The 27,255-nt window shown below is 58.1% G+C and overlaps 6 protein-coding genes across 6 annotated transcripts; 4 read left to right on the forward strand and 2 right to left on the reverse strand.

Moving 5' to 3' along the window:
• Positions 1-502: 502 nt before the first annotated feature.
• Positions 503-4,052, reverse strand: TRAVEDRAFT_114512 (uncharacterized protein; the record flags this gene model as incomplete). Its single annotated transcript, XM_008036242.1, has 4 exons — positions 503-1,157; positions 1,216-2,078; positions 2,132-2,367; positions 2,420-4,052. 4 exons carry the CDS (start codon positions 4,050-4,052, stop codon positions 503-505), a joined length of 3,387 nt encoding a protein of 1,128 aa, XP_008034433.1.
• Positions 4,053-4,478: 426 nt separating this feature from the next.
• Positions 4,479-6,734, forward strand: TRAVEDRAFT_69248 (phosphatases II; the record flags this gene model as incomplete). Its single annotated transcript, XM_008036243.1, has 8 exons — positions 4,479-4,592; positions 4,651-4,714; positions 4,769-4,994; positions 5,052-5,534; positions 5,588-5,757; positions 5,809-5,908; positions 5,961-6,050; positions 6,102-6,734. 8 exons carry the CDS (start codon positions 4,479-4,481, stop codon positions 6,526-6,528), a joined length of 1,674 nt encoding a protein of 557 aa, XP_008034434.1. The 3' UTR covers positions 6,529-6,734.
• Positions 6,735-7,667: 933 nt separating this feature from the next.
• Positions 7,668-10,786, forward strand: TRAVEDRAFT_69249 (uncharacterized protein; the record flags this gene model as incomplete). Its single annotated transcript, XM_008036244.1, has 3 exons — positions 7,668-9,515; positions 10,105-10,503; positions 10,562-10,786. The coding sequence occupies 3 exons, from the start codon at positions 7,668-7,670 to the stop codon at positions 10,784-10,786; spliced, it is 2,472 nt and encodes an 823-aa protein (XP_008034435.1).
• Positions 10,787-13,736: 2,950 nt separating this feature from the next.
• TRAVEDRAFT_62797 (uncharacterized protein) lies at positions 13,737-15,033 on the forward strand. The gene is made up of 4 exons (XM_008036042.1): positions 13,737-14,059; positions 14,148-14,466; positions 14,528-14,632; positions 14,714-15,033. Exons 1-4 carry the CDS (start codon positions 13,743-13,745, stop codon positions 14,879-14,881), a joined length of 909 nt encoding a protein of 302 aa, XP_008034233.1. The 5' UTR covers positions 13,737-13,742; the 3' UTR covers positions 14,882-15,033.
• A 1,617-nt stretch (positions 15,034-16,650) lies between these two features.
• On the forward strand, positions 16,651-18,470 carry TRAVEDRAFT_17589 (uncharacterized protein; the record flags this gene model as incomplete). Its single annotated transcript, XM_008035283.1, has 3 exons — positions 16,651-16,975; positions 17,031-17,830; positions 17,892-18,470. The coding sequence occupies 3 exons, from the start codon at positions 16,651-16,653 to the stop codon at positions 18,468-18,470; spliced, it is 1,704 nt and encodes a 567-aa protein (XP_008033474.1).
• A 573-nt stretch (positions 18,471-19,043) lies between these two features.
• On the reverse strand, positions 19,044-26,609 carry TRAVEDRAFT_69252 (cytoplasmic protein). The gene is made up of 14 exons (XM_008036245.1): positions 26,209-26,609; positions 24,538-26,160; positions 22,693-24,489; positions 22,071-22,644; positions 21,891-22,022; positions 21,448-21,837; positions 21,317-21,391; positions 21,087-21,261; positions 20,955-21,033; positions 20,763-20,901; positions 20,479-20,705; positions 20,007-20,427; positions 19,725-19,948; positions 19,044-19,671 (listed from the first exon to the last, which is right to left on the reverse strand). Exons 1-14 carry the CDS (start codon positions 26,472-26,474, stop codon positions 19,287-19,289), a joined length of 6,507 nt encoding a protein of 2,168 aa, XP_008034436.1. The 5' UTR covers positions 26,475-26,609; the 3' UTR covers positions 19,044-19,286.
• Positions 26,610-27,255: the final 646 nt, after the last annotated feature.

Consider the following 27,255-nt stretch of genomic DNA (forward strand, 5'->3'; position numbering starts at 1 on the left):
AACTACGCGTCCGTGGGTTGACGTCACGCCTTCACACCGACCACCGACATATCCGGGGATCTCACCATTTGTTTATTGCCTCGACGGCCTCCGTACAACGCACAGAAAGAGATAGTCTATGATTCGAAACAAGTAAGCTAACTAGCAGGAGTCCGACCTAGGTGGAGGCGCTCCTGGGCAAGAGCGAAGAGGGTCATGCGATGCGGGCGTGAGGGGCGAATGTGTGTCGTCGGAGGGTGGGTCGCCCCAAATGTGCGGAAGAAGCAGAGCGGCCGCGGGGTGCGGCGGACGGCGGGAGGTATTACGAGAAATGGGGTAACGTTCCGTGTGGGAGAGAGGGCTACTAGTCGCGGAGAGAGAGGGGCTATGCGTGATGGGGATAGTGGGAGGCGTGGATGCGTGTGGCGACGAGCGTGGGGAGGGTATAACTACTAAGACAGCGACGAGAACGGGATAATGCTAAGATGGTCCTTCGTGTGCCAACGCGAAACGATACGGGTCATCAGAACCTCGACCCAGGGTCCAAGGGGCCAAGTGGCCCGTACTCGTGCTTTCCTGACCGCCCTCCACTCCGCTTCTTCGCGTGCGTCTTCCACTCGTCCGCCACTGCGGAGCTAACCGCGCCCATCTCGCCGGGGGCCATCGGCGTCGTTGGTGACAGCGCCGTCCCTCGTCCGCCTGTCGCTCGCGAAAGCGGTGTGTACTTCGGCCCATCGGAAATTTGGACACGCCCGTGTGTAGGTCGGTCATCGAATCCCGCATCCAGCATGGCTTCCAAATCTGAGGCGGCAACAGTCTCCGCGCTCTCGAGGGCTTGCGCGTTGAGGCCGATGGGTGGTGGTGGGTACTGCGCGCTGTTCTCGTTGTATCCTCCGATCTGCGCACCCCAATGGTCGTCGTCGGAAGAAGCGACCGAGACGGTGTCGGAGCCGTCGTATTGGCTGTAGACCTCGCTGCGCGTTGTGGTGAGTTCACCATTCGAGCCGATGTATGCACCGTGCGTGCGCTCGAAATCGCGTCTGCGCCTCTCCTCGCGGCGGATCTTGCGAAGCCGTGAGCGCTCCCAGTCTTCCCATCGACGCATAGGAACGTTATTCGCGCCCAATGCGGCAGGACCGTCACCATGGGCCTCGCCCTTCGCTTCACCTTCAACTTTTCTGTGGATCACCTGATATTAGGACTGGCCAGCCGTAAATCGGGTTGTAGAACACGTACCGGGTCTCACCCCACGAGAAGTCATCGAAGTGCCAGAAGGCGTACACCGGGAGCACTAAGTTCCATATTGGTAGCGCCGCCAGGTAGATCAACATCCAGAAGATGTATACGACCTTCCGGGTGGTGATCAAGATGAGAACGGCGGGCAAACCAAGGACGGCGACCAGGAGAATGAGCGGGATTGCCTCTTCGAAGTTATGTGGCGGACTGAGCGCCATGCCGATGATGAGCATGTACGTAAGAGAGATGGCAATGGGGAGAACGACGGTGCCGATGAGGTCCATGAAGACGACGAACTGCATGCTGAAGCAGAACGTGCCGCACAAGTTCCGTACGAGGACGAGTTCCATGAGGTTGTGGATCGTGGAGTTGATCCATCGCCGGCGTTGGGAGAGAAGAACTGCGAAGGTATCGGGGACGACTGTTCTGCACTTCGCCTGGGGGAGGAACATCATCTTGCGGTTGGGGAACGTGCGCAGGAGGATCGTAGTCAGGAAACGATCCTCTCCGAGGAGGAGCAGGTTCTTTTCGTGTAGCGTCGTGACCACGCACTGGCTGTACTCCTTTACGATTTCGGGTTTGATGATGAGAGGTACCCAGTCGTCGCCACTTTGCTTCCGTGCCTTCAGCCTGAACATAGAGAAACAACCAGGCAGACAAGAGACACCACCGAAGACGGACTCAAAGGCCTTGGCGTTGTGGTGGGAAATGAAGTACTCGAAGACCTGGATAGCCGTCACCCACGACTGACGCTTGTTCGCTATACGAGTCTCGCCGCAGCAGCCCATGATCATCTGATCGTGGTGCATACAGTTGACGAGGTACCTGAGCGAGTCGGGGAACACTTTCGTGTCGGCATCCACCTGGTGACGTGATTTTAGTTATGAGACGTGTCATGGCCTCAGAACACACTCACCATAAGGCAAACTTCGAAGAAATCGGGAGTGACTCCCATAAGGATATGGATTTTACGGAAAAGGTCGAAATCGAGGGGTGTCATCCGGTCGTTGTAGGTGACGCGGGAGAAGAAATTCATGAGAATCAACTGGCTGTCGCGCTTGCCTCGATTGCCGGGTTTCTTCTCTGTTGCAGCCTCGTGCTCCGTTCCACACTTTACGATGATGACGGTGGGCGTCCGACGACCAGCGACGGCTACGCAGATCGTGAGAAAACAGGTTGAAGAGACGCGGGCAGACAGACTCACTATAATGCCCCGCATAGACCATCGCTCTGTTCTCGGCCTTGGCACCCGAGCCTACAGCGCCGTAGCTCATAGGGACCGGGTTACCGAACCGCGGGTCGGCTTCCAGGAGACTGACGCAGATGTCTGGTGTACTCCGCTTCTCGCCCGCTCCGGTGATCATGCCGTCTGCGACGATGAACAGCAGTTTCCGCGCGTCCGCGTACGAAGTGGTCGAGATGGAATCGAGTGTTGTCCGAAGAGACTCCTCGCCTTCGGAATAGCATGTCACCAAGCAGATGGCAAAGAGCTCCGCGCCTATCTGGGCCAGACTCACAACGGGTGCAACGCCGCTGGAGTCAGCGTTGACGAGGGTCGAGTTCGACGATGCGAGGGAACGAGCACCCTTCCCAGAGCCCTTCGCCAACTTCTTCGAACCTCCAGGGCCTGCCCAAGGTGCCGTTCCATGCAGGTTGTCGATGGAGATATTCGCTCCTTCCGGCATCACCGCTGGGCTGATGGCGGAGCGGTTAAGGGTGTGCTTGTCCGGAGGGCCAGCCAGGCGTGAAGACATGAACCAGTTGAAGATGCAGGCCATGAAGAACCGGACAAGTACCAAGCTCATGACGACTATGAGGCCAGCGTACAGGACGAGTTGCGAGATGACGCAACCAGGGGTGACCTTGTCGATGTTACCCGCGTAGTAGCGCTGTACAAGACATGGCACAGCCTGACGGAGGTCTGAGCGATAGAAGAAGAGGCGAGTACCGTCACGGCCGCTGTCTCCTGGCATCGTCTGCAGAATGGTGCGAATGGCGGCGTCGACGGTATCGGAGGGAATGGCATTGGGATGGAGGCTCATGTACGAGTTGAGGTTGAGGACTGCGCCGTCGAGGACGAAGTAGTTCTGCAACGCTGCAACCTGGTCCCAATCGTAGCCAACGACCAAGGTGGTGTTGATGAATCCGAGTGACTGCATCGTCGCGGTGTTCATCGTGGGGAGGGGGCAACTCGTAGTATTCGCGCAAGGGGCTTCGGTGGCAGCGCGGAAGGAGAGGCCACTGCAGGCAGGGTAGAGACTGTTGTCCCGCTGGAAGAGGGTGGTGATATCTTGACCTGGGTCTTTGAGGAGGTCGACGAAGTTACGACCAGGGAGCTCGGGATACTTGGTAATGTTCATCTGCCAGCCTTGCACACCCAGGACACCCTGCACCGTCCCTTTCGACGAGAACCTGCTCACGAGCTTGACCGTGGTATCTGGACATAGTACCTTCTGAAAGCCAACGGTGAGGAAGCCGATGATACCACAGAGGATTATGATGATGAAGCAGAGCGCGATCTTCTCTCTCCACGCCTGACGCTTCTGCTTGTCCTTGAGTCCGCCAAGAGACTCGAGCAAGAAGTCGGGCGCCCAGAAGGAGACGACCCGGGAGAATATTCGCCACGCGTCGAGCGGGATATCTTCTGACTCCGGTGCTTGAGGCTTGCCAGGGAGCGGCGCAGCATGCGGGGTAATGAGAGGAACGGGCGCGACGCTACGCTCGGGACGAGTGAGAGTCTTCGCACGGCGGACTGTCGTGGCCGAAGCGTTCAAAGGCCTTGAGGTTGGGATCGGGACATCGGAGGGATCATATTTGGGTCGGAAGGGAGCAGACATGCTCGGAGGGAGGGGGGAAACGAGAGACAGGCAGTTTGAGACACGGCGAGGAGCGTCGGGGGAAAGAACGTGAGGGGAGCGTCGGCAACGGCGACGACGACGAGGACGACGAGGAAGAAGGTAACGACGAGAACGCCCGTCGGCTCACAGCGAGCTAACCGCTGAGGCCGCCCTGACAGACGGATTGGAGCTCCGATAACCACCCGTCAGTGGAGCTAGGTAACCTCCGATAGGCATCATTAGGTACGAGTGACAGATGGGTGCTATGAATGTTGATCGCTTCCTATTTCCTATCAATCAACACTTCTTGCGCGCCACCCGCCACCGTGAAGTACCGCAGGGCGGGCTGATGCCAACTTCGTCCTCTCCCTCACCGCACGCGTCGTGTTCGTTGCAATGGCGGCCGTTGCCCTTGCATCCCGCCCCATGTCTCCCAGAATTGCTCGTGTCGCGTCAGAACCTGTTCCAGCAATCGCGGACGAGCCACGCACAAGCGCACAAACCAACCAACCAGAGGCAATCGACCCTCTCGTAGCGCAGGTGCGAGCGACAACGAGATGGCGCCCGCCACCGTTCTTGAACTTCTCGTATTGCAAAGCTCGGGCAACTGGCCTCGCAACACCATGCAAGTGACTATAACCGCATGAAGTTCGGAAGCAAGGGTATGTCACTCATTGCAGGAGGACACCCGTGCTAAACGCAGTCTCGGCATAAAGGCTCTCCCTTGGTGTATGTGCCGTACTCGGTGCAAATGCCCGACCATTACAAGGAGATGCAGGCCTATCAATTGCGGTGTTCGGAGCGGCAAGCTTGGTGGCACAGCGAAAATCGCCCGTCTCAGCCCGACTTGTGCGAGGAATTGTCGGCAGCGATATCTGCTCCTCTCGTTATCCCGCAACCGCCGCAAGCTGGCTGGCAAACGTCCGAAACACACCCCATTGTGTGAGTCTTTTTATTCCTACCCCCGTTGTTTTGAAAGATATACTAACGCGAGACTAGAATATCGACAGTCATACCCTCCGAACTATTGCCTATCATATCGTCGTACTTAGAGCGCTGCACGGACGACTACCCTACGATATTCCGACTACCGCGGTCACACCTGCTAGACCGTGCAATGCCCCGACGTGTGGAGCCGCCTGCGCCCATCCCCGTTCCGGCCCCGGTCAGCTCCCCTTCACATGCACAATGCCCTCAGCCGCCACGGACGTCAAGCTCCCACTCTATCACCAAGAGCCTGAAGCTACCAACCTTCTTTTGGGTCCATCCGAGCGTGAGACGCGCCTTCCTAGGCGATGCGCCGGCTCTTCGCCCAAGCATAGTGAAGCGTCCGCGACCGGCCTCATTTGGAGCTTCGAGTGCCGTGCAGTATCCGGCCTTGCCGCTGGAGTATAAGAGGCCGTCTGTTGCCCGGAACATCTCGTCGCCGAACATCTTCAAGACGAAGAAGAAGGAGCTCGAGACAAGCGTGTCGTCGACCATGTAGGTGATCTGAAGTTGTATCAAGCGTACACATTGGCTCACTGATACACCAGTCTGCAGCAGGTTGATTTGGCAGTGCCACGCCCGCACCCTGCGCGATTACCGAATGCAGCCCTCGTCCACCCACCGGGCATCGCAATCCCTGAAGTCCCCCGAATCCCACCCATAGGCACGGCCAAACTCATTGGCAACCTATATCTATCGTCCTGCCCGGGCAAAAAAGGTGCAGCTCGTCTTGTTAAGATCGCGACCGGTGTGGCTGATCGTCCGTTAGTACGGCTCGACGGTCCTGTTAGAGGTCGTGGCACTGTCTGCAGGGATTTGAGGTCTGACCTGGAGCGCATCAAAAACGTCGGCACTGCTTGTCTGGTCTGGTGAGCAGTTCCGCTCACGTACGTCACGACGGTGATCTAAATCAACCTCCAGCCTTCTCGACGACCACGAGCTGCAGGCTCTCGGCGTTACGTGGGAAGACTACGTGCTGGTCGCCGCAGAGCTTGGAATGGATGTGCTACGGTACGTCACCCAGTTATCACTTCGAGCCAAGCCACATTGACCTTCGTACAGATTACCTATACCGGAAGGTCTCCCTCCGAACGACCCCGCTACGTTGGACGCACATCTTACCAAGCTCATCGAGAGATACACGCTGCGTGGGTCTGCGATACTCGTACACTGTCGTGGTGGTGTCGGGCGTGCGGGTATCATTGCGTGCTGCTGGATGCTCAAGCTCGGGCTGTGCGGATGGCTCGACGCCAATGTCGATGCGAGCTTGCATCAAGCCAAGGACGACCAAATCGACGCCGAGACGATGCACCTGGTCGAGCGGTTGATCAGCGTGGTGCGGCGACGGCGGAGCCCGAAGGCGATCGAGACGTACGAGCAGGTGCGCTTTCTGGTCGAGTACGTCACATTCCTGCGGGAGCAGCGGGAGTCGAACCAGAAAAGCGAGGCTCAGGACTGGTTTGCGGACTGGGAGACCCGTGTGGAATGAAGACAATTTGCGAGGCAAGGCCTCCGCTCTTACTATCTGGTACCGTCCATCTCTGCATACACACGCTTCATATATCGCACTTGGACTTGATACCACACCTACTGTAGATACCACGTGGATTGCTGTTTCTAGACGTTCTCACGAATAGGGGACCGTATCTCATGAACAACCTATGGACTCTCTGCATGTGTCCTGTTGACGTACGCTACACTAACAATTACACTACGGGCGTTCGCTTCGAGTTTGCGGTCCTCGACGCCGTGGTTGTGGTATGCTGGCTCCAGGCTGCATATATGCGTAAGTTATGGTTCAGGGATCGGAAACAGTTGTCGTCGCTCAAGAGATCGAACTTAATGACAATGGTGAGTCTGTCCTATATATTCGATTCACGGCAGATGCTTACCGAACTATCCCGCTCCGTTGCAGCATGCAAGCGAAACTTCGAGAGGTACGCAAGATATTTTCAAGCCCGTGTAAATGTCGATTTCAGAACCCGCCAGTCCGCGTTTGACCTTATTCCCCCCGGTCTACTCACGTACCAAATTCACCACACCATGCTGCACCAGCACGCTTCAGACGACGAGTCAACAATGACTCACCTTCGTCTTGTTCGCGTTCACTGAGTGAAGGTGTAAGGTTACTGTTCGTACCGGATCCTACCGAACGACATTTTGCCGTTGCACCCTGGACCACCGTTCCGATTCTTACTTACATGATTAGGCCTTAGGAGCGAGCGCCAGCCCGTTCCGTTCACTCAGACCTATCTTGTTGTGGTTCGAAAGTATGCAAATAGGCGCCCTAGCGCGAACGTCTCAGACGCGGCGAGCAAGTACTTGCTCTTGACGTCCTCGCCCGCCGCGCCCTCCTGTTCCTGCAGACTTCCCTACTCACTAGAAACACCACGGTTCTCTCAACTCTTCAGGAAAAACAGTGGTGAGTGCAGTACTAATAGTACCGTCAGACTCTATTCAATACACTCCATGGGTTTGTCGAAACCCATGCGAATCGCGAGGTTTCTTTGCGACACGCATCGAGCTGCCAGCACATGAGTCAGGTTTCGAGACCACTCGTGCAATTGAGACTAACACGCACGTCTGCACAACAGGAAGGCAAGCATTGAATCAGCTCTCCAGATCAACATGCCCGCATCGGGCAGTGACCGCCGGTCCCTCCCACAAGGACAAACAAACATCACTTCCTCGCACGCACACCTGGCAGCCGTTCACACAGATCTCCTCAGCCAGCGGAAGGAGCTAGATGACCGGATCCGCGGCGTCCGCCTGCTCTTGAATTCAACAGTCCCCGTCAACCGCCTCCCGCTCGAGATCCTCGTGCGCATCTTCCGCACCGTCCAGAACGGCCAATACTACATCTCCCCTTTCGAGGCGGAGGAGCAGCTCGATTCATGGCTCTCGCTCGTAAGCGTCTGTCACGCCTGGCGCGTGATCGCCTGCACAACACCGCTCCTCTGGCGGACGGTCCACGTCGGGACGAAGCGACACCCGGATTTCTTCCGGCTCTTTCTGGAGCGCTCCGCGGAGACCTCTCTGGATCTGTCGTTCACCGCAACGCACGAAATGGAGCCCTTCCTGGCCGACCTAGAGAAGCACCGCTCGCGCGTGCGGAAGTTCCAGTGCTGCATGCTTCCTCGGTCACAGGCTGCCGTGATCAGCAGCTTCCTGGAGACTGGCAACATGCCCGCCCTCACCAATCTGGAGTTGTCGTTTGGAAAATACCGCTGGGAAGCCGACTGCGACGAACCCGTGCTCCCGGAGGAGATGGTCGACGACGGCGAGGATGACACCCACTCGGACCCCTTCGAATATGTAGACGAAGGCCTGGCTCTCTTCCGCTTTGCGCCGCGACAGGGTCAGTTTCCTCGCCTCGAAAGGCTCTGCTTGCGGAGTGTATCTTTGGAAAGCATGTCAGCACTCGCCCCGTCGTTGAAAAGTCTGCGGCTGAGCGACACGATCTGCGATGGTGTGCCTCTTACGCGGCTGCTCGACTTTCTGAAGGAGTGCAAAACCTTGGAGCACCTCACGCTCAACAGATATCGCTTCGATGACCCCTCCATACTGGCGTGGATTAAGCACGCGTCGCATCCCCTTCCTCATGTTGCCTTGGCCCCGACACTATCTTCACTCAGGCTGGAGGATGTCAGCCCTTACACCGCACGATTCCTCAGCGCACTCTCTATACCGGACACCTCCAGCGTATCCATTACGAGGCTTGCCGAATACCGTGACGGAGATTTCGAGTTTGCCGACGTCGACCTAGATCCGGCGTGGGATACTTTAGCCGCCTGCCTCCCCAAAGTCAGGACGAAGCTGCCCCTGCTGTCGTCCGTCGACAAAGTCCACGTCGAGCTTTCCAGCGATTCGTACGACGGCCTGGAGGACGTTTTCAGCGGAGAGTGTGGGCAGACGAGCTTCCAGGTCGTCTCACGCGGCGGCTTGGTGAACGTTTGCAACTCTCTGTTGGCCATCTTCGGCGACGCTCCCCTCGTCGAGCTGAAGATATCCGGAATCACCCCAGGACAGCTGGCTGCCGTCGACTGGACCCGCCTCCTGAGCGCCTTCCCGCTCCTCCGCCGCCTTGCCGTCGTCACCGTCGCTCCCTGGGCCAGTGATCGTACCATGCTGAGCTTTTTGGAAGCACTCGCTTCCAGACAGCCAGGTGCAGCTGTTGTGTGCTCCAATCTGACCGATCTCGCTGTGGCCGCGACAACGATTGACGAGGATACGAAGGTTGTAGAGCCTATTGCGAGATGCTTGGCGGCCAGAACGGCGATGGGGAAGCGCCTTGCCAGACTGCGCGTTGGGATTCTGAACCCTTACCGCATGTATTCAACCGGGGCCGTCCTCGGTCCGCGGGAAGCGCGGTATATGGAGCTCCTACGTGGCCTGGCGGACACAGTAGAGTGTAGTGGAAACTTCAACTGGTTCTCTTACACTGGCGAGGACTTCTGGGGCGAGCCTGCTGCGCTGGTTAGACTTCTCAACCGTTATGCATTGTAGATCACCCAGGCTGACACGAACACCCGTTGGATAGAATGAGGGACTCGCAGAAGCCGGGGTCTAGGAACGTGCCAATATTTGGACAACTTGTAAGACAGCCCGCCTTTATCTCTGATGTCTATTGAATATTCACACGGCCGCTATTTTTCAGTCGTTCAACTGATTTCGGTATGGCCCGGGGCCTTGCATTATCAAGATTCAACCTGTATTTCGCTACTGTATTTTTCGCCTATTCATGCCTTCAATGTGTTGTTACCTGCCATCTGCGCCCAGTGAGGCTGTCTTAAGAAGCGACGGCGAATCTCTATATTCACTGCGCGACGTTTACATTTTTCGAAGGTCGAAGGTACTCACCTTCCTCATCGGGACGAACACTTATTGTGCAGCACCGTAGGATATGACGTCGTCGTACTTCGAAGCTAACGTGGCAGTAGGGGGCCGCCGGGTGCCACTTTATACGAGCACAAACGTTGACTAACTATCACTAACGCAAGTTCCTTAGCTCGGTCACCAACCTCACCAACAACCAGCGACGCTCAAAACTATTTGTACCATGCAGATCCTTTTAGACGGGCCTTCTTCCTCCGAGGAGTCGGTGCGCAATTCAACCGCAGACGTAGCGGCCGTACGCGCGACAATCAGTGCAATATCTACAAGCGGACCAAGCGCCGAATCGCAGGGCTCTCCCCACAGCGGCGAGCCATTTGCCGTGCTCTCATCGACCATCGATGCCAACGGAGTCGCGCCGTCCACAAGAAACTATCTCAGGCAACTGACGCGGAGTGCCGCAGCCGCAGCCGCCTCCCTCGCATGCGGAAGCATTCTAGCCGGACACACCAGCGAAACGGATGAGTACGGGGATGTGGCGGTCTGGCTGGGCTCGGACGAATATAGCCCAGGACATGAGCTCGACGTGCTATCCTTGCTTGGGTTCGAAACTGTGGCGGGCCCGGTGAAGGTGCGCCAGCCATTCATGGTTTTGGATGTGTTCTGATACTCAGTTTACCGGTCGGTAGGAGGTGAAATTATCATCGGACACGGGGCTTCCGACCACCGTTCATAGCCCTGCCCACCCGGATCCTACAGTTATCCAGTTGCGCGAGCTGCTCGGTCGTTTGCAGGACATACATATCTTCTCCTTTCAACGCAGCGATCCTTGCGTGTATCTCCTGCTTGGCCGCTTTGACTCCGAGGGCCAGTCAGGCTTCGCGGGTCTCCTTGGCCTAGGGGTACAGTCCTGAATGCAAGTCAGTCCAGCCCTCTTGGACGTCGTTGATTTACTGACGGCATCCGTGTATAGGTACGATTCAACTCAAATCGGCGCCCATAGTCCTGTTCAATCTTCATGCGGGGATGATTTGCATATGAAACCAAGCTGTGCACCGCCGGTATTACTTCCCTTTCGAGCCCGGACAAATCCGCTTGACTGAACGTATCTGCAGGAACGTGCACCGGCACCGCTTCACTCTATTGATGATTTCGATTCTCATCGTCAAACCTTTGTCTTTGTGTGCTTCTGCGACCCTCAATTTGACGACCGGGTTAAGAGCATTTGAGTGCGTACTCGTGATACATGCGCGTATCAAGGATGAGACATGAAGACGCTCGTCAAGCACGACCTCAACGTTCCGGAGGGATGTCTCCACACGCACACGCAAAAATCAAGACGCCGTCCGTCTCTCCTGACCGGGATGGGGCCGACAGATGAGCAAGATCCCGGTGCGGCATATGCCCCCAAGCGTCACCAACAGCACATGATATGTATGCCTCTCCAGCACCCGCACTGACAAACCGCGACGCGATCCGCACAGGCCGGGGCTATGCAATTATAGCCAGGGCCCCGCGTCGGTGTATCCCGCCCCCAAATTGAAATAACTCGCCACGCGCGCCGTACACTGCCGCACACCGGTCCTGGCGACAATCTTCGCACCGCCCCCATGCGTTGTATTTTCGTTGCTCTTGCCCCTCGGACGCGCGACGCGAATCGTAAATGATGCGTGGACCTCGCATCGACCGCTCCCGCGCTCGGCGGGGAGATCGACGATCATCATTATCAAGTGAAGCCTTGCACGTGGCGAGCAGTGAGCGGGCTCGCAGCCGTCAGCTTTGGAGTGCTCGCGCAAGGGAACGGCGGGAGGCCGCCCGCGAGTTGCTGATCTCGTTGATGGATACCTCGCACGTTTGGGCTCTGCGGCCTCCGCGACATGGGTTCTGGGTGCACGGTGATGCTGGGGCGGGCGCAGGGGCTGCGACGTGCGCCTGCGGGCAGCCCGGGTAGCGCGCTCGTTTCGCGAGAAGCTTGAGCACCTGCGACGGTGATGCCTCGGACATTGTATGTGTGCCTGGAGCCTGTTGAGCGAGCTGCGAGAATGATGCGCCCATTCGTGGGCCTCGTCAGGCAACGGGTGCCCTGGCCCCTGGATGCTTGATTCGTCGACTCGCGCAGTCAGACTTTCCGCGTGCTGCGAGTGAGTGCACACTGTGCCCCACTGTGCCTGCCATCTCCGTCTCGTGGAAGGATTGCAGGCCGTTCTGCCGTGGCCGCCGGCGCCTGGGCGTCCCTTTGATGATATGTAGAATTGCCGCACAGCCTGGCGCCCCGCGCTAGACCCAATGGTGAGGCGATATCCGATATCAATGGCGACGTCAATTGCGAAGCGCGAATCCCGAGCGAATCCGCGCGTGTGGATCAAGAAAGAGAGGGGCGACTGGGCGGGTCGGAGCGCCATCTGCGGTTCAACGCACCCGCCATCAAGGGTCTGAGCGTCTCGGGCCGAGGCGGGAGACGAGCAAACAGCCGAGCGCTTCCCAGATAAATTGTAGAGTGCGCTATGCTCCTCCAGCGGCAGCGGCTGCGCTCAGGGAGTCGGGATATTTTCAGCATGCGGCTTACGAGAGCGTTTGGGAAAGGCTCCTCGCTGGTGGTTATCTCGCCCGATAGCTCCCCGATGGGATGGAGGGGAGCGACCGGATGGTGGGCACTGGGCCAGGTGCACCGATCGTGCATATGATCATACTTACACCCAGCGGCGCGTGAGGCCTGAGGTGACTGAGCAGGGTAAACGCAGGAACGAGGGTGCTTGGCAGTTGCCGGCAAGTTGGTCACACAACTAATTGGGTTTCTTGGAAGTGGATGTTAATGACGGGCGTAATTCAGTCCGGTAATGGAGAGGATCGACCGCTGTGAAGATGTAGAAAACAGGTAAGTTAGAAGCGAGCCGCTATGTAAATGTGATTATGACAATAGCCCAGGCGACCTTGTGGGACAGGGCTGTCAACAGAGTATCCTGAAGAACGGATCCCAGCCGGCCTCATCCCTAGACACTGCATGATCATTCGAACTCCGTGCATTCCACGGAGCAGGATGGGCCGCTTAGTGCATTGAAGGGGTCCTCGGTCTGACCCGCCTCGAGCCGCACCACGGGTGCAATCCTCGACGGCTGACACAGCCTGGCTACTGTGTATGCCGACCGCACCGTGGCGGAATGTGGCTGCGCGCAGCGCCCTAGCGGTGTATTTAAAGCCCGGAGAGCTCGAAATAGGCCAGTTCTGCAAATAGGTAAGATTAGTGATTTAATAGCATGGACGGTAATGGATCTCGCGTCACGAACGGTTACCCGATCCCGATAGAGCACCTTCATTCAAGAGATGGACACTCTTGCAGTGCATCTACTCGGTAAGCTTATTTAACCACCAGTGCCGTTTCTCTGCCGGAGGAACTGTAGAAACATAATAAGGCGGGAAGCAATATGAAGCTTGGGTTCGTAGTATTTGAAGGTAAGCACTCCAAAGTCTGGCGCTTCGCGGTCTCCTGACACAAGCGCAGGGAACACCTGAATAAATATGCCCATGCGCACAAAATAAAAACAATAACTCACCGCGTTCTCGAAGTCCGAGGAGGAGAGTGCGAGCCCCAAAACCGAGAGGAGGTGAATCGGAAAGGTGGGAAGAACGCCCGATCGGGGGTCTAGACGCGCGCCGATCTATCTTCGATCGGCAAGGTTCCTGAACGTGGCTCTCCGACGCGTATGGGCGCTTCCTGGCATCGCGCGCACGATGTCGACCACGATGAGCACCACCCCAAACACCGCGTCCGCAACCCCCGCTGTCGATCCCGCCGCATCAACGTCGGCATCATCGTCCACCACCATGCCACCTCCACCCTTGCCTCCCTCGGTAGTCCCCGAAACCGCTATAATGACCGCCTCCGCCACCAACCCGCCGCTCTCAGACCTGCAGACCCTGCGCAACCACATAGACACGCTCGCGAACCTGAACAGTCGACTGCAAACTCTGCGGCACTTCCCTGCGCTGCTGATGCGACCTCCCGCCACTGCATCACACATGCTACCGCCGACCTCGGTCCTGGAGTACGAGTTCAAGGAGCTGAAGGAGATCGCGCAGTCCGTCCGATCCGAGCAGGTGCAGGACGCACTCAAGGCTGCACGCAAGAGCGAGGCGGCGGAACCCAAACTGGTAGGACTCGACGTCCGCAGGGAAAATCTGAAACGAAGGCACGTGCAGACCGTCTTGTTCTGCTGCGCGTAACGTTTTGAATGCGAGCCCCCTCTCCTTCCATACGCGTCCCGTCCCTATCTGTAGACGTCCGCCATCGCCTGACTCGCCGCAGCCATACCGCGCGACAGGGCCGAAAAGCAACGCGTTCCTCCCGGAAGGCGAGGAGGGCACGGTGCCCGTGGGCTTGGACGGCCTGCCTGCGTACATCCGCGCGCACAACCAGACCGGCCGCAGCAAATTGCACGTCATCGCGCCCAAGAAAGGCCGGCCGCTGTCCTGCCCAGTCGTGCTACGTTTTGTCATTCCGGACGTGGTCGCGATCTACCTCACGCTAGAGCGGTCCGCCACAGAGGAACAGGCACTCGTGGTCGAGAGCGCGACGGCATTTGGTCCCCGCGAGCAGGTACGTGCGGGCATAATTGATTGGTCGATGAAGGGGCGGCTCACAGCCTCTTGTGTTCTAGAAGGCAACACATTCGCAGTCCGATTACACCGTGTATCGGCAGCTCTCCCAACAGCTCGCGCGAGTGCTGCAGTCTGAGCCCTGGGCACCGTTACAAGCGATCGTGGTAAGTCGTATTTTATTTAGTATTTGGTACAACGTATTTAGCGGTAGGATCGTCATATTTCCTGCGCTAACGGCTGAACAGAGCTTGCTATGTGCGTATGAGAACTTGTTCAGCGAGCCATGCGTTGTGTGTGGACGCGTGCTCTCCGTGGAGATGCACACGCCACCTTCCGTGCGCGTGCGGAAAGAGCCTGGGGAGGACTCTCCCTCGGAGTGGGGCGCGTACCATGTTGCGTGCAAATGGCGGTAGCCTAGTTCCTGGGCAAGAGACTGCCGTCGACGGCCATCGGGTACTATCCGGTACGTCGTATCTGACATTCTGGGGTCTAGATGGATGCTATCATCTACGGCTTAGGGGCACGATCGATATGACTTTATTGTCAAGTGCCACCCCTCTCTCCGCCTTGTATCCCGCAGGCTCCAATATACTGCATGTTTGCCAGACAGCACGGCCCACGCCGTACGGGTCCTTGCATGGATGGCGATAGGACCGGGGGCGTACCGATTACCCAATCAATCGTGCTCCGTGAACTGAGATCGGCGGAGAAGAGGCCGTGGGCGGCGTGTTTCGAAGTGCAGAGCCACGGGACGGCGGACCGCAGGGGGCGCGTCGGAGCTGCGCTCGCCGCGTCGCGCTCCTGTGATCGTCCAGACGGGGGGACACAGGATGGGCCGTAGGCAATCAGCCACTGATGGCACTGCAGCACGGCGTCACCACGTTCATATGCCGACGGATGGCTGGGTCGGAGATGGCACTTACAGGGGTGCGCGGGATTGGTCGATGGCCGTAGGATCCGTGGATGAGGAGAGGGGCAGCGCGAGGCCTCGCCCTCCAGGGGAGAACAGCCCAACCGCGCTGCCCCGCGCTTCACCCAGTGGCAGGCCGGGCACGAGTGTGCCACCCAAGGTGCCACCACCAGCGGATGGCGATGAGCGCTGGCAGAGGCGCCCAATGGGCGTCTGCATGTGCGGGGGCCACGTGCTCGGACCTTGTTCGCGATCTGGATCTCGCCACGCTGACTTGTGCTGATCCCTTCCGCCCAATCAGCGCTGCACCTCGAGCTGCGCACTCGGACCCCCCGCGGACGATGCCCTTCCCGTGAGGCCCTTTCCCTCTCACTCCAACCAGCAAATCCCCAAAAATACGCCTACCCACACCCGATGCGGGGAAGGCTGCGTGGCAGCAATGGAGCCGTCGGGCAGGGAAACAGTTTAGCAGCATGAAATGCTTCCGGGAGGCGCTGATTCGGCCTCGAGCGGCCAGCGGCCAAATATTTTCCAGCAGGTTTCCAGCGTGTTTTGGGTGCCTTGGTTGATGGGCCCAAACCAGCCACGCAACCGCCCGAGCTTGCTGTTCGATCGTCGATCGCGTCGCCGGCTTTGTACCGCTCATCATCATCTCGCCCTTCAGCTTAGCATGCCGCCAACAATACATCATCTCCCCATTTCCAACCTTCCGCTCCTGGCCAGCTCCCTCCTCCCCGCCTTGCCTCTTTCGTATATTATCAGCTCCGACTTTTTGTCCGGCGCGCCTTATTTGACCCCCCTCAGTGCTTCCCGGCGCCCCTTCCCCAGCCACTCATCACGCCCACGCGCCTCTTCGCCCACTTACTTCGACACGCCTCTCGGTGTCCCCGATCCTTCCCTCCGCTTCAATCAACCTCGCATCTCGTGTGTCAATCATTCCTGCAACTCTCTTCGACACGCCAATCGGCGCGCATCTTCTTCGAGCTTCTACCAAGATGATCTCCGCGCTCGCATCAAGTCAACAACGTCCGCCGCACACCTTCTACAACGGACCCTCCTGCTCCTACAACCGCCCCTCTTCCATTCTTTCCACCGGGGAGCACGTTAGCCAACATTCCGCGGAGGTGCTCGCAAAGTCCCCGATGATGTCTGGTACGCCCTCTTTCCTGTTTCAGACCCCATTCGGCCACCGGCTCACGCGCATCCCCGCACTCAGAGCCCTACGGTGCCGCGCCTTTAAGAACGCGCAGGTGCATTCTCTCGCCAGGCCAAATGTTCCGCGTATACAGCTACACCCCCTCGGAGGGCCCTGCGGGCTCGTCCATCATCGTCAACGTCCACTTCAATCTCCCCAGCGCCGATACCACCTTTCTTCGGATCGTGGTCGGCCACCGCGCCCTCAGCACCACCGTACGGCAGGCTCAGGACCGTCGATTCGGCGAGTGGGAGCTCGAGGCGATGATCCCAGAGCTCGAGACTGCGTCCTTGGGGCCATCATCGCCCTCGACAGTGGTGCCACTCACGGTCCAGGCCCTCAACGGCACCAACGAGACCCTCGACTCGGTCACCTTTGGAAAATTCACGTATTCCCATCATCGTATGTGGCATCCTTTATCCTCCTACGATCCGATCCGTTAACGTATGTCTTACAGGCGTCGCCGCGTCCCCATCCATGCTCTGCAAGGAGGAGATCGTGGACACCTACAACTTCGCTTCGGCATCTCCATCCCCCAGTCCACTAAACGCCCGTCCAGTTGGCCCCGCGGCGCCGGTTGCTACGCGCAAGTCCTCGCGCCCCACGCCAGGCAGTGGCACCGCCCGTGCACGCGCTCTCAACGCGACGATGGCCTCGAAGGACGCGCAATCAGCGCGTGGTCAGCTCAAGAAACAGTCCCTGATCCGCGCGCGGCGGTCGGGTTCCGATGACGACGACGCCGACAGCGCATTCCGTGCTGTCCTGCGGCTGGAGACACCTCTGGACACGGTGGCCGATCCGCACGACTGGGATCCTGAGGAGAGGCGCATCGGCCGGCGCCTCGTGCGCTTCTCTCGCGTCCAGGAGGGCTGCGTGCTACGGGTCACTTGCGAGGCGATCCTCCCGTCGGAGTATGCCGACGGGGACACCGTCGTGTCGTGCATCTACCGCCCCGCGGATGCCACGGGTGCGGGCGATCCGCCCGTCTCCAAGTGCTGCATTACGTCCGTTGACATCATCTTCCTGCTTGAATGTCTCGTTGGCGACATCTTCAACATCGAAGAGAAGAACCGGATCCGCCGGAACCTCGAGGGCTTCCGTCCGAAGACGGTGTCGAAGAATAAGGTGGGGACGGAGGAGTTCTTCCAGAAGATCATGGACTTCCCTGCGCCGAAGCCCCGGAACATTGAGAAGGACGTGAAGGTGTTTGACTGGGCGGTGCTTCCCCAGGCACTCGACAAGATCATTTCGAAATACGTGCGCATCATTCGCTTCTTCTCTGGCGCCTTGTGCGCTCCCGCTGACCGTGATCTTGCAGACGCTCTACCCGGCGGCAAAGAAGCAGGACGCTGATGGCTCTTCCTCGGAGGCATCGACCACCCCCATGACCATGTCTCCCGACATGTCGCAGTCCTCCCTCGCCACGCCGTACTCCCAGTCCTCGTCACCCCAGCCGGGCCACCCGTCGCCGCCGCCCACGGACCAGTCGTACTTCTCCTTCCACCCTCCCAACTACCCGCGGACGCAGTACATCTCGGGCTCCCTCGACGCTCTCGACAGCTCCTACGTCACCGCTACCTCTCTATCATCCGCGGGGGCCTACGACGTCCTTCTCCCATCACATACCACGACTCCGACGCCCTCCCCGCTGATCTCCACGCCCCACGACTCGCCCCACCTCTCGGGTGGCTCATCGATGTCCCTCCAGTACCCCTCAACGGCCGAGCAGTACATCGAGCCCTCGCACTCGCTGTATCAGTCGTCTCTGATGGATCACGAGGCATATGGGGGTAACGTCTACGCGATGGGGCCTGGCGCATACGACGTAGACTATCACACCCACGGCCTGAAGATATCGCCTGGTCCGGACCTCCACGACGCTCACGCCTACCTGTAAAACAGCGGTGACCCCGTACACTATACATGTCTGCCGCCGCTTCTTTGCACATACGCCTCCCCTCAACACTGCTTCTCCTGCATCTCTATTCGTCTACACGCAATTCTCGGTCTCGGTTCTGTACATGTAGCCTTAGACACCCGGTCGTCATTCCCCCTCCTCCCTCATCATGCGCCGCGCCCGCCGAGTCTCCCCTCCCTGGTCGCCTGGCTATCATTATACCTCTGACATCTTAGGAGCCACCTGATATTTATGTTCTACTAGTCTTCGTCTCCCGTATATCTTACACACAGTTGTCGCTCGCCTTTGCGCGGGCTTGTACTATGCTCATAATGCAATATACTTCTGTCTTGTTCACTACCTGTTCCCTCCGTGCGCTCGGCACGCTGTGTGCCTCCGCGGGGCGCCGGATCTTTGAGATCGATACGCGGTGGCAGTCGCTTTAGGTTTGTGGGCCGCTGCCCAGCGTCCGGGTGCCACACGGGGGATCGACGCGCTAGTCCACAATCTAACATTAAGCCCACCTGCGCCGCACCAACTTTATATGTTCAAATTGCGGCCGTCCGAACAGTGGCTGTATATAGAAGCAATGATATTATGCGCGAATAGCTACACTGTACAACATTAGACAACAAAGATCCAGATACATGCAGCAGCGGGCAGACGGTCGACAAAGAAAGCAAACGATGGTATACGATAGATCGCGCGCGCGCAGGGGAATCAATCCAATTGCAAGAAGACCGTCTCCATCCCCGTCCCCGGACCGATCGGACCACGCAGCAGAAGCGCAGCGCGGCGCGCCCCACTGGCGCACGATCACCCCTCCCGCCGCCCGAAGCTGAGGCTGCCGAATTTTGAGAAGCGCCCCTTGATGGACCCCATGCTCCCGAGCGTGGACGCCGTCATGGACGCCGCGCCGGACAGCACGGGCGCGGGCGCGCCGTTGCTGACCGTGACGACGGAGTTGCGCGGGGACTCCTCCGAGAAGGAGTCGCTCGCGCCGTTGTCGCCAGGCCCGGACGACACGCCGTTGAAGCCGTGCCGCGCGAGATGCGCGAGGTGGCGCTGGAGCGGCGTCTGTTTCATCCACGGCGCGTCGCTGTATGCACCGTTCTCCTGTGAGCGCGGCGATAGGGGCGAGGTGGACGTCGATGGGGTGACCCCACCGACGTGGATGGGCCCGACAGCGAGCGGCTGGCGGCTGTGGGTGCACATATCAGTACGGCGGCACTCTGAGGTAGATCGGAGACGTACAGATTCGCGTAGTTGGGCGACGGCATCGCCGCAGTGGGAGGCAGGCGAGCCGAAGTGGGGATCGCATCCAGGGCGCGAGGCTCTGGTGAGTAGTCGACGGATAGACGCTGAATCTCCTCTGCGAAGTTCTTGCGGAAGAACTTCTCCAGAGTGGCATGGAACGCCAGCATCTCCGGAGGACAGAGCTGCCCGTGCAGCTTGAGACAGCTGTCAATCATGCGAACCTGAGGGCGGGAGTATTTAATGACTGTTACAGTCAGGACAGTAATGCCATCCACACACCTGCTCATCGATCGCAACACGCAGTTTCTCGACCTGTTCAGCCCGATCTTGGAACCTGTCTGCATAGTCGGGGGAGAGGAAGACCTGTCGGAAGGCGCCTACTCCACTGTTGAGCGGGGCGTCCACGGCAGCGTTCAGGCTCATAGCAAGGACGTTTGTCGAGACATGCTGGGCCGTCTTAGCCAATGACGAGTACTTCTGGTTGAGACCGGCCAACTCGCGTGTACGCTGCTCGACTTCGAGCAGCGCCGTCTCGACAGGGGAAATAGAGTGAACTTGGACGTGAACAACTTCCGATCGACGAAGGACGGTCGGGAAGTACTGTTCGGTTGTGAGGTAAGTCTTTTCGACCCAAACCTCCTCCGTGCCGTCGGGTGCCATCTTGGATATCGGTCGGGAATAGCTGAAAAGGTTGATGTCGCTACAAAGGCGGTGAGAAGGTAGCAACACGCATAATAAACAGAGAGCATACCTGTGTTCGTAGTACGCCCGAACTTGAGGGGGTACGTCGGGGTTGGTGAAGATGGGTATGTCGCGGCGGGGTTCCGGGGTAACAGCGGTGCACTGGATATACTGATCGTTGCCGAAGCGAATATCCACAGGGGGATCGCCCATCGTCTTGAGGAGTTGCGCACCCGGATGCTTGTTGAGCATCCGTTCGCAGAACGCACCGAACTTCTCCCATTCGTAGCCGCGGTACTGTAGACAGTCCCACGTGAGTGAGTGTGGCGCCGACGAGCAGAAAAAAATTCGCACGATGAATTGCTTGTTCCGAATAGCATCGGGGAAGGTGCCGTAGAAGGCGACGCGGAAGTAGTCAGAGTAGTATCGCTGGTCGGTGATGATATGCTCGAGCAGGGCTGCACGGTGCCGCAGGATCTCGGCGAGACGTGTGCTATCACTCATCGTCAACTCGTCAGTCCCAGCAAGAGCGGAAATGAAACATACTAATTGAACGTGACTTCGGCGTGCTTGTTCTCGAGATCCTTGCAGATCTGATACGCGGTTTCCCATGCCTTCCCCTTCCCTGCATTAGCGTTTCTATTAGCTGCGTTCTCCCCCAGAAAGGAAGTAAGTTACCTAGATAGTCGAGTATCAGCAGACACAGCGTCTCTTTTCGATGGAACTGTGACTGTTGCGGCAATCCTAGATCCTCCATGGGCGGCAAGAAGGAATTCAAATCCCATTCGTAGAGATCGGCGTGTAGTTTCAGTGTCAACGCCGCTTCTACGTAGTTCTGAGATTGAAGGTGCATCTGGACCACGGTCTGTCAGCCTTGAATAGAAGCCTCCAAGAAGAGTTGTTCTCACGTTGACTAGCTGGTGGACGTATTTGATGTAAATCTCGTCTCGTCCAATCCGCCTTATGAAGTTCATCAAACGCAGCTGTGGAGGGACAATGTCAGTGTGGGTGTATGCGGGAAAGGCCACAATAGGCGCACCGTTGCCATGACGCGATCATCCGCAAACTCCTCGCCCTCCGGCAGAGCGCGCACGCTCAGCAGAAGCTGGAGGAAGACGTTGACAGATTCCAGGAAGCTCGTTACACGGTTCCGCAGCTCCTCGTCTACGTCTGACGAGTCGAACAGGTGTCGTAGGTGGCTGATGAAGAAGGTCCGCGAGATGTCGTCGCCTTTGCTGTCGGACATGAACAGCACGTCCAACTTGCTGACGAGCTCGTTTTCGATATGCTCGAACGTCTGGGAGGTGTGGTACTCTGAGATGATCATGCAGTACAGGATTTGCACGGCGTTCTCCCGCAACTGGTCATGGTGACTGAGGCACAAGTTGACGATGTGTCCAACAAGCGGATTGAGCGCCGCTTGGTAGTTCTGACAAGCAGTGAGACTGGTGTCGAGGTGCAAATGCAAGAAATACGACGTACAGAGTACCTCGCCAATGCGATCTCTTCGGTTGCTGTCTCATCCGGCCAACCCAACGCACTCCACAGGCGAAGCAGAAGCGTGGCACCTTCACCCCTGATATCCCCTGCAAGTCGCCACACTGCTCGCCGTTTCTATCGCCGAGGTCAGCCCTGTACTATGATCCGCCCACTTCAGCTTACCTGAGGACTGAACTCCTCGATGACGAGATGCTCCGAGGACAATAGCTTGAGCAGGACGCAGAAGCAGTCCCGCCAGAGTTTGGTGTCAAACGGCTGACCCGACGATTCGTCCGGCACGAATTCCCGCTCGAACATCGTCGCCACAGGATCAATCATCTTCAGCAGGACACGGTGTGCGAGAATGTTCACGTTCAGCCAGTTCTTCGAGAACGCCTCGTTGTCCAGGATGGACCCCGCGACGCTGAAGTACTGCGAGAGGAGTGCAGCAAGACGGTCTCGCCCCTCGATCTCCAAGATAGACTCCAAGAAGTTGATGAGGTGTTTCTTGGGGGAAGACAAGATCATGACCAAGACGACGATGGCGACCTCGCCTAAGCCAGGGCTGAATTCGGGTTTCACATCGAGAGAGCCAGACGACATGCCGCCAGTCTTCGGAAGCTGCGTGGCGAGAGAGAATGGATATGACTCGGGGAAGGTTACGGGGAAGTTGTTGGTGATCGGTGTGGATGAACGGTTCCGCTCTACTGCTCGCAGCGAGACGGGGTTCTGGTATTCCTGATACGAGTCCAAGAGCCTAAAGCGACGTCAGAACGAACGACAGCATCGATCTGAGATGGCTTACCTGGGCAAAAGAGACAGCAGATACTCGATATTGTACTGCTCTTGCCTAAGCGCGTTGCGATCAGAGGCAATTGCAGGATAGACCAGACACTGCTGCAGCTTGTCGAGCATGATAGCCACTACAGTGACCGAGAGACGGACGCTCTCCAGCCAAGTGACGCGCGCTGCGTCCTTCGTAGACTCCGTATCACCAGCCTGCGTCTGCGTATACTCGTCAAAGCGGCCAAACTGAGGCTTGATCCAGATGACCACGGCCTCGACCAGCAACGAGCGGGACTGCGCGTTGTCGAACAGGAAGCCCTTCACGATTTGCAGATACATGATGAGCTTCCAGATGACGATCTTGCCCTTGGTCGACGCGATCGCGTTCGCAAAGGTGGTGGCGATGGGCACGAGCTCCGCGATTGTGAAAACCTTGCTCAGCTCCGGGAGGATCGACGTGAAGTGCTGCAGCGCGATGGTCTGTGTACCGATGATAGACGGAGGAGAGGTTGTAGACATCATGCGGTTGACCTCCGAGAGGTGGGCACGTAGCTCGCGCTTGAAAGTCGCCTCGAGATGGTCTGCGGTGGCGCCACCGCCAACGGCGAGCTCCTTCGCCTTCTGTAGCTCCCGCGACCTGGCGATGAACTTGAAGATGTAGTGCCAGACTTTCAGCGCGGCGCGTAGCGACGAAGCGGTGTCGGTCGCGGTGGGGTCCTGCAAGAGTCGGTTCATAGAGTGGATCATGTGCGAGGCCGCCGACGCGCAGTTGAAGTGCCTGTCGATGTACACATCTAGCACCGGTTGGAAGTTGCTGAAGCGGCGATCCTGAACGATGCCCAGAACAGTGACCAACGCGTTGAACACAAGGTGATCCATCTCGCCTGACTGGTTATTCGACGACACGAGGATCGCAAAGAGGGAATCGAAGATGTCGCGGAGGAACTTGACGATTTCCACTTCGCCGACAAAGGTGAACTTGCTGAGGATGGTCGAGAGCAGCTCCTTGTCAGTCACCTGCTCCCAGTTGAGTAGACTGAGCAGGACAGAATTTTGCGTGAACTTCGTAGAGCATAGCGACGACCGGACGACGAAGCTATCACGCAGTGGAGGGGCCACTTTCTGTAGCTCGGTGGGTACGTAGACCTGTTCAGGCCGCTGATTCGCAGGCTGCCAAGAAGCCGCACTCAAATACATCTCCGATGAGACTTGGCCGATGCGGTCCGCCCGGTAGAGCACCAGAGTGTGGCTCCCATCCTCGAGGAACGCGCGCCCGTCGGGGAAGAGCGGGAGATACCCAAACGCGAACGGCCGCTCCGAAGAATCAACGCCCCGGTTGCGCTCCCGCGAACTGCGCTGGCGAAACGTGAAGAACAAATGCCACTGCTGCGCGCCCTGCATCGGCAGCCTGATCTTCACGAGCTCGCAGTACTGCGGCTGCGTCGTCCGCTGGAACACCATCGAGTGGAATTGCGACACCTCGGGTTCGCCGCTGCACTGCGTGATGACCCGGTCGATCGTCCGGCCGTCCTGGTCCCTGACCTCCATCGTCACCTGAACGTTCCCAGTGAGCGAGCCGACTTGACCGCGCGCGAAGTTCGCGACATTGCGGCGCGTGTTCGTGCTCTGAGACCCGGAGAAGTCTCCGCTCCACAGCTTGATGTACAGCTCGTTCCGGACGTCGCCAGGGAAGACAACATCAGGGAACCCGAGGCGGAGGCTCAGTGGGGTGTCCTGGAGCAACGAGGAGTTTTCGCGGACGATGGTCTCTGCGTCGCCATAGAAAATCTTGATGGAGACGGCCAGCATTTCAGCCCTAATATGTCGTCAGACAAGCTAACACGAGCATGTGAAATCGACATACCTCGGAGACTTCTCATACTCCCGGACATTGTGATTCAGGATGTCCTGGTGGAGCCAGGAGAACGTCGTCTCGTTTGTCGGCACGTAGATCGGCATCGTGTGCTCTCTGGTTGACGAGACTTCCGCTTGTTCGGCGGCCATCGCGCTCAGCTGTGTGAGCTCCAGGACGGCACACCCAAAGGGCCTGCGGAACTGTTGCGACGCGTACGAGGAGCTGTTGCGCGAGAAGGATTCGCTCGAGAGCGCTGAGCTGGCGTAGTTGCTCGACCCTATGGTCGGCGCTCCCGAAAACTCGGAAATTGGTCCCATGTTGTTACCCATCTTGAGCGACCCGTTGCGCACAATCTTGCAGACAAGGTATATGGGGTCCTGGGCGTCTGCCTGCACGAGATCTGTGAATAACGTACGAATCCGCGCAGATGGATCTCGTGCGAGTACGCCGTTATGGTTGAGGACGGCACAGAAATCCTCGGAGACGAAGCGGCCATCTGCCTTGTTGAATAGCGAGAAGTAGAGCTCTGCTGTCTCGCCGGGAGCGCATGGGGACGCGACAAACGCGCGCAGGTCGAAGAAGACATGGTAAAACTTCGCCCTTTGAGGAGTGGGAGCAGAAGGTGAAAGGGATCCGATGAGACGGGAATGGCCGCGAGGTCGTGGCAAGTCTGGGAATGCGGAGTGAACGGATGCGGAGAGCGGGACTGGTGTCGGCGCGGCTGTGTAGTCGATCGAACCGCCGTAATGGGGAATCTTGTACGGATGGTTAGGAGGAGGGGAGACGTCCATGTGGGCCAACGCCGCCTGCAGAGCATACATACGCACCGCGCTCATCCAGCTACGCGGGTCAATCTCACCCTCGACGTCTACGTTCACCAAACCTCCCCACGTTGGATGACGAACGATCACGTCGAGACCCTGCAGGAGATTGCCGGAGACCAACCGGGCGACGCATTCTCGTCGCAGATTGACGGTCTCCTCGGAGCTGAGCGTTTGTGATAGCAGTTGCCGCCTACCAAGGTGTAGAACCTCGATGTACTCGCGTACAATGTGGAAGAGGCGGTAATCGCGTTGAGCAAGGTACTGGAACATGAGCGCGTGCCATTCGCGGAGGGCAGATGCTATTTCGTCGATGATAGGCTGTGCAGCCCCGGAGAGTGTGTCATCGCCGGACGTGAGCGTAGGACGTGGGGGGAGGGGCTTGTTGAACTGCGATTCGGTGGGCGACGCGGAGCGGATACTCGCTGGGTATACCGGCAGGCGAGCTCTTGTTGACGGTGCCTGGTCCGGGGGTGGGGTCAGCTTGAAGGATTTCCGCGTGGCTGCGTCGTTATCCTCGTCCTCCTCTCGCGGGGGATCCATCTCTCGCATAGACTTGTTCCAGCTCGCGAAGACCTCCTCTGAAGTCCGTCCATCTGCCCCTCCACTGTTGAGCGCATTGAAGAGTTCCGTAAGGCGGCCCTCGGCGTCTGACACTTCGTCGCGCACGAAAATGTGGGACGCAGGGAATATGCCTATGAAGACTTGCTGCAGCTCGTCGGCGCGAGCTGTGGGTTTGGCATTGGAGGTAGATGCGTCTGAGGACAGCGACCAGTTCACTTGGGGGCGCCGTGAGGTGCATACGACATATCTATGCTCTGTTGGACAGCTGTGCCGCGCCAGGAAACATAACACTCACCCTCGATACCATACGCCTTCGACTTCCTTATCCCTCGGGGTGTACTTTTCGAACGCGTACACGTTGTCCCCTACCTCCAGTGATACCACGTCCCTGTGGACGAGGTGTTCATCTCCAGAGGCGTCCGTAAATGTCGAGATGTGCGTGCGGCTGGAGAGCTTCGTGTCCCTGCGGTTCACCGGAGATAGAGGATGGACTGCGTAGCCGTAAATAATGAGTGGGAGGGGTTCCCAGACACCCTTGCGTGGACCGGCTGTCCCGCCCATGAGGTCCGTGTCGAGGAGCGAAGCGGGGGCAAGGCGTCGAGGACTAGGTCGAGGGCAAGAGCGGGAGGGCTTCCACAGTCACGGCGTCTGCGACAATCACGGCGCCTCCAATCGACGCGCGGATGATCAAGTTGTTCGGGATAAGCCTGGTAAGTAGTAGAGCAGATGTTAAGGATCGTTGCAGGTAGACAAACGGGAGAATAGCGAACGTTGGCGTTGGTGGCGGGAAGAGAGATGGGTTATGGCAGTCACTGCGCCCAAAGTTGCATCAAGGCATCAGATCTCACTATTGTATGCATCAACTTCGACGACCAAGGAGCCTCTGTGGCCATAATTGCGAGCATCGTCTACTCTACAAACGATATTTGCAATGCGCCATTGGCGCAGGAACCATAGGGTGTATGATCCTCGAGCTGTAATGAGGGCCGCCACCGGATTTGCACTAATTTAGCCGTCCGAAGTGGGCGTCTCGTAGCACGTGCATTGGAAGCCTGCAAGTTGCCTCAGCCTGGCCCATGCTGACCCTTGCCAAGTCCTCTCTTCTCCTAAGTATATCGTCGGTGTTTAGTGACAATTCGGTATGTAGCGTTAGCGGTGGCTCCTACCAATGGACCCTTCAGCTTGTCGATGTGGTGGTGCGTAGCACAGTGCTTCAGACCTGAGTGCGCTAACGTGGCAAGCAGCCCTAGTCCTATTCAGTGCTCGGCTTTTAGGAACAATGGGGCGAATTCAGATTGCTATCGTCGGCAGTTATAAGACCATCATCCTGTTGCTTGACCGA

This window comes from Trametes versicolor (genome assembly GCF_000271585.1).
Source record: "Trametes versicolor FP-101664 SS1 unplaced genomic scaffold TRAVEscaffold_2, whole genome shotgun sequence".
Classification (NCBI taxonomy): domain Eukaryota; kingdom Fungi; phylum Basidiomycota; class Agaricomycetes; order Polyporales; family Polyporaceae; genus Trametes; species Trametes versicolor.